Source organism: Thunnus albacares, chromosome 16, assembly GCF_914725855.1.
Source record: "Thunnus albacares chromosome 16, fThuAlb1.1, whole genome shotgun sequence".
NCBI lineage: Eukaryota > Metazoa > Chordata > Actinopteri > Scombriformes > Scombridae > Thunnus > Thunnus albacares.
Window position 1 is genome coordinate 3,602,155 of NC_058121.1, and position 2,945 is coordinate 3,605,099.

At 40.2% G+C, this 2,945-nt stretch overlaps 1 protein-coding gene across 1 annotated transcript; it reads right to left on the bottom strand.

Annotated features, from left to right (window-relative positions):
• Window positions 1-866: 866 nt before the first annotated feature.
• Window positions 867-2,311, bottom strand: LOC122999904 (gamma-crystallin M2-like). The gene has a single exon (XM_044377266.1). The coding sequence runs from the start codon at window positions 1,778-1,780 to the stop codon at window positions 1,076-1,078; it is 705 nt and encodes a 234-aa protein (XP_044233201.1). The 5' UTR covers window positions 1,781-2,311; the 3' UTR covers window positions 867-1,075.
• Window positions 2,312-2,945: the final 634 nt, after the last annotated feature.

A 2,945-nucleotide genomic window follows, 5' to 3' on the forward strand; every position in this document is an offset into this window, starting at 1 on the left:
TAACAATTCAAAAGGCTAACAAGCTCTGTATGGCTGTGTTAAACATATTTGCTGTGGATGGTAGCAGCCTTGCCCACTTGCACAGAAGCAAGAGGGACAGTGGTGGCTGACATCAGCCCCATGAAAAAAACACAGCCCTCTCATTCATTTGAATGGGGGCAGTCCATTGTCACAAGTGGGGTGCCAGTGCAGATGGCTCTAGCAATGCAGATGCTTGCGTTGTTTTAACACAGGGCTGTTCAATAAATCTGGGGAAAGTGAAAGAGCAATGCTTGTCCCTCTCTTATTACCACCACGGTGGTAACTTGAGCAAAGACCCTTAACCTACAACTGCTCCAGTGGAGCTGCTCAGTGGCCATCAGATAAGACTGTGGTTAAATACTAGGTTGCTTTTGTTCCTGCAAAAGAGAGCTGGGCTTCCAGAGAAACTTACCTGGATAAAAAAAGTAATCAAAACCATGTTTACCGCTATGCTAAAGAATCTATCATATAATATTTTAAAAGGCTTAAATAAGACTAATTAAGGCTAATTAAGAACCAGATGCTATTGAGAACCAGGTTTCAGGGGGCATCTCTACACTGACAAGATCAGCTAAGTAAGTCTTGTGTAGATAATACTTCATGTTGAATGGATTTTTCAATACTCAGTTGTACTGAATTATTTGGATCTGTACCAGGTACTGAATTTCAATATTGGGCCACATATTAACTACTTCCATGAAAAACTTATTTCCATTTACCTAAATTGACAGGGAAAGGGTATCCGAAGGAAAGTAGGAAGGTTGAAGAGGTGCCTTTTAAAACAGTAGTACAATAGAGAAAGGAAAATCATCACAAGAAAAAGAAGAACAAAGAGATGATGAACATATTTTATAACAAAGTAGACTTTATTAGTGATTCTTCATTCATATTTTGACTGTTATTAATCTTTTTAGTAGCGAAATCTTAGTCGAAGACATCTGTAGGTGCAGTTCAGTGGTTGTTAGTCTTTTTCATCTATTTGCTGCAATCAATGTCCTGTGTATGTTTTTGCAAAAGAGTTTCATAGTATTGCTGCACCATCGTGAGTCGCCATCTAGTAGCAGGAATCCATGATGCGCCTCATGCTCATGACCCTCATTCCACTCCTGCCCATGATCATGAAGTTCCTGTACTCGCCGGGCTTCATGTACATCATCCTGCCTCTGAACTGGGGCTGCTCGTACATCATCCAGTGGCCCTCCAGCACGTTGCAGGACATGACGTTGGACATGCCGAAGCGCTCCATGACGTTGTCGCAGTCCTCCATCAGCTCATGCATCTTGCCATCAAAGTTCTCCCTCTCGTAGATCCTCATCCTGAAGGATCCTCTGTGCATGGGGATCATGCGACAGGACCTGATGCAGTCGCTCATGCCCATCATGTTCATGTAGTCGGCGTACTCACCCCTCCTCATGAAATACTGGTTTCCCATGAAGTTGGAGCGGTCATAGACAATGAAACAGCCCCTCTCCACCCTGCAGGAGTGGCAGCGGTTCAGGTAGGAGGACATGTCGGGGCAGTCACTCATGCACTCGTAGGAGCGGCCCTGGAAGTTCCTCTCCTCGTAGAAGATGATCTTGCTCATCATGTTCATGGACTTGGAAGTCATCTTTGCTGTGATGTTGTTGATGGTGCTGGTGCTGCTCTTGAAGCTGAACTGCTTGCCTACCTGTTGGAAGCCTTCCTTTTTATACCTGACTACCAGAGGGCCCCTTTGTAAAAAAACACCCTGACCCAGCAACATACCATGGAAGCCCATAGAGAACTGAGGGTTGCCACATTTACAGCTGTTCCCCCAACAGACCTTAGAAAGGCGCTTTCACTTAGAATAATGTCAGACAAAACCTCTTTCAAAGGGTTAACAAGGGACAATAGCACCTTTGTAACACCTGCAAAGGCTTACAGTAATAGTACTGTAGTGTACAAAAAGCATCCTTAGGTTCGGAATATTGTTTTGTTTTGTTGTCTCATTCTTAGCTCTTTGCTAGATCATCTGTTAATATTGTCAGTGAAGGTTCAGCATACAAAAAGATTAGCATATTCTAACAAATATACAACTGTGATTGATGTTTCAGAAGAATATTCATTTGTTAGGCCTTTATATTAATCAAGAGGCAATTTCCACATGTAATTTAATTACATACTGACAGTGCAATTTATAATGACATTTCATTAAAAAAAAATAAATACAACAATTAGTTTGAAATGTCACAGTAGTTAAGGCATCTTGTGGTGTTTTGTTGTCTTATGTTCACATTCAGTGTTACCAAACGCATGGTGTGTACCCTTGAGGTTGTGTTGGATGCATTTCCTTCTTCATAAAACATTTGCAAAGCTAATTTTTGAACATTTTGGAACCTGAAATGTTTATATCTATGTTTAAAAGCTATCAGTATTCTTCTTCCCTGCCTTTGGTGGCACATTGCTGTGTTTCTTCTTTTTCTCATTTATTTTTTTTCAAATTTTTGAATACAACCCCCTCAAAAGAACAGGAAACACATACATACAAAGAACATAAATACATTCAAAGAAACTCCCCTCCTCCCACCTCCAAATAAAAAGTGTTGCCCCCTTATCAATAATTCATATGTGGAAATTAGGGATGTGAAAACTCCTCAGGGGTCAATAGGTGCCCCCAAGGATGAAAATTTTATATCAGCTTTAAAATGTAGATTTACAGTCATTTTTACCTTTAGGATATAGGTAAAAACTCACCCTAGAACTAATGTAATCTTACTGGTACAAAATTAATATCAGGGAGACATCAGTTCAGGGCACTTACAAAAAACAAAAACAGTCAAGAGAGTGCAGAGCTGGCTCCAAAATTATATTCAAGTATATTGCATCCACTATACAATATACAATATATGAGGTTACATTACTTGATGCCTACTAAACAAATAACACAATATGTAAAATTATGA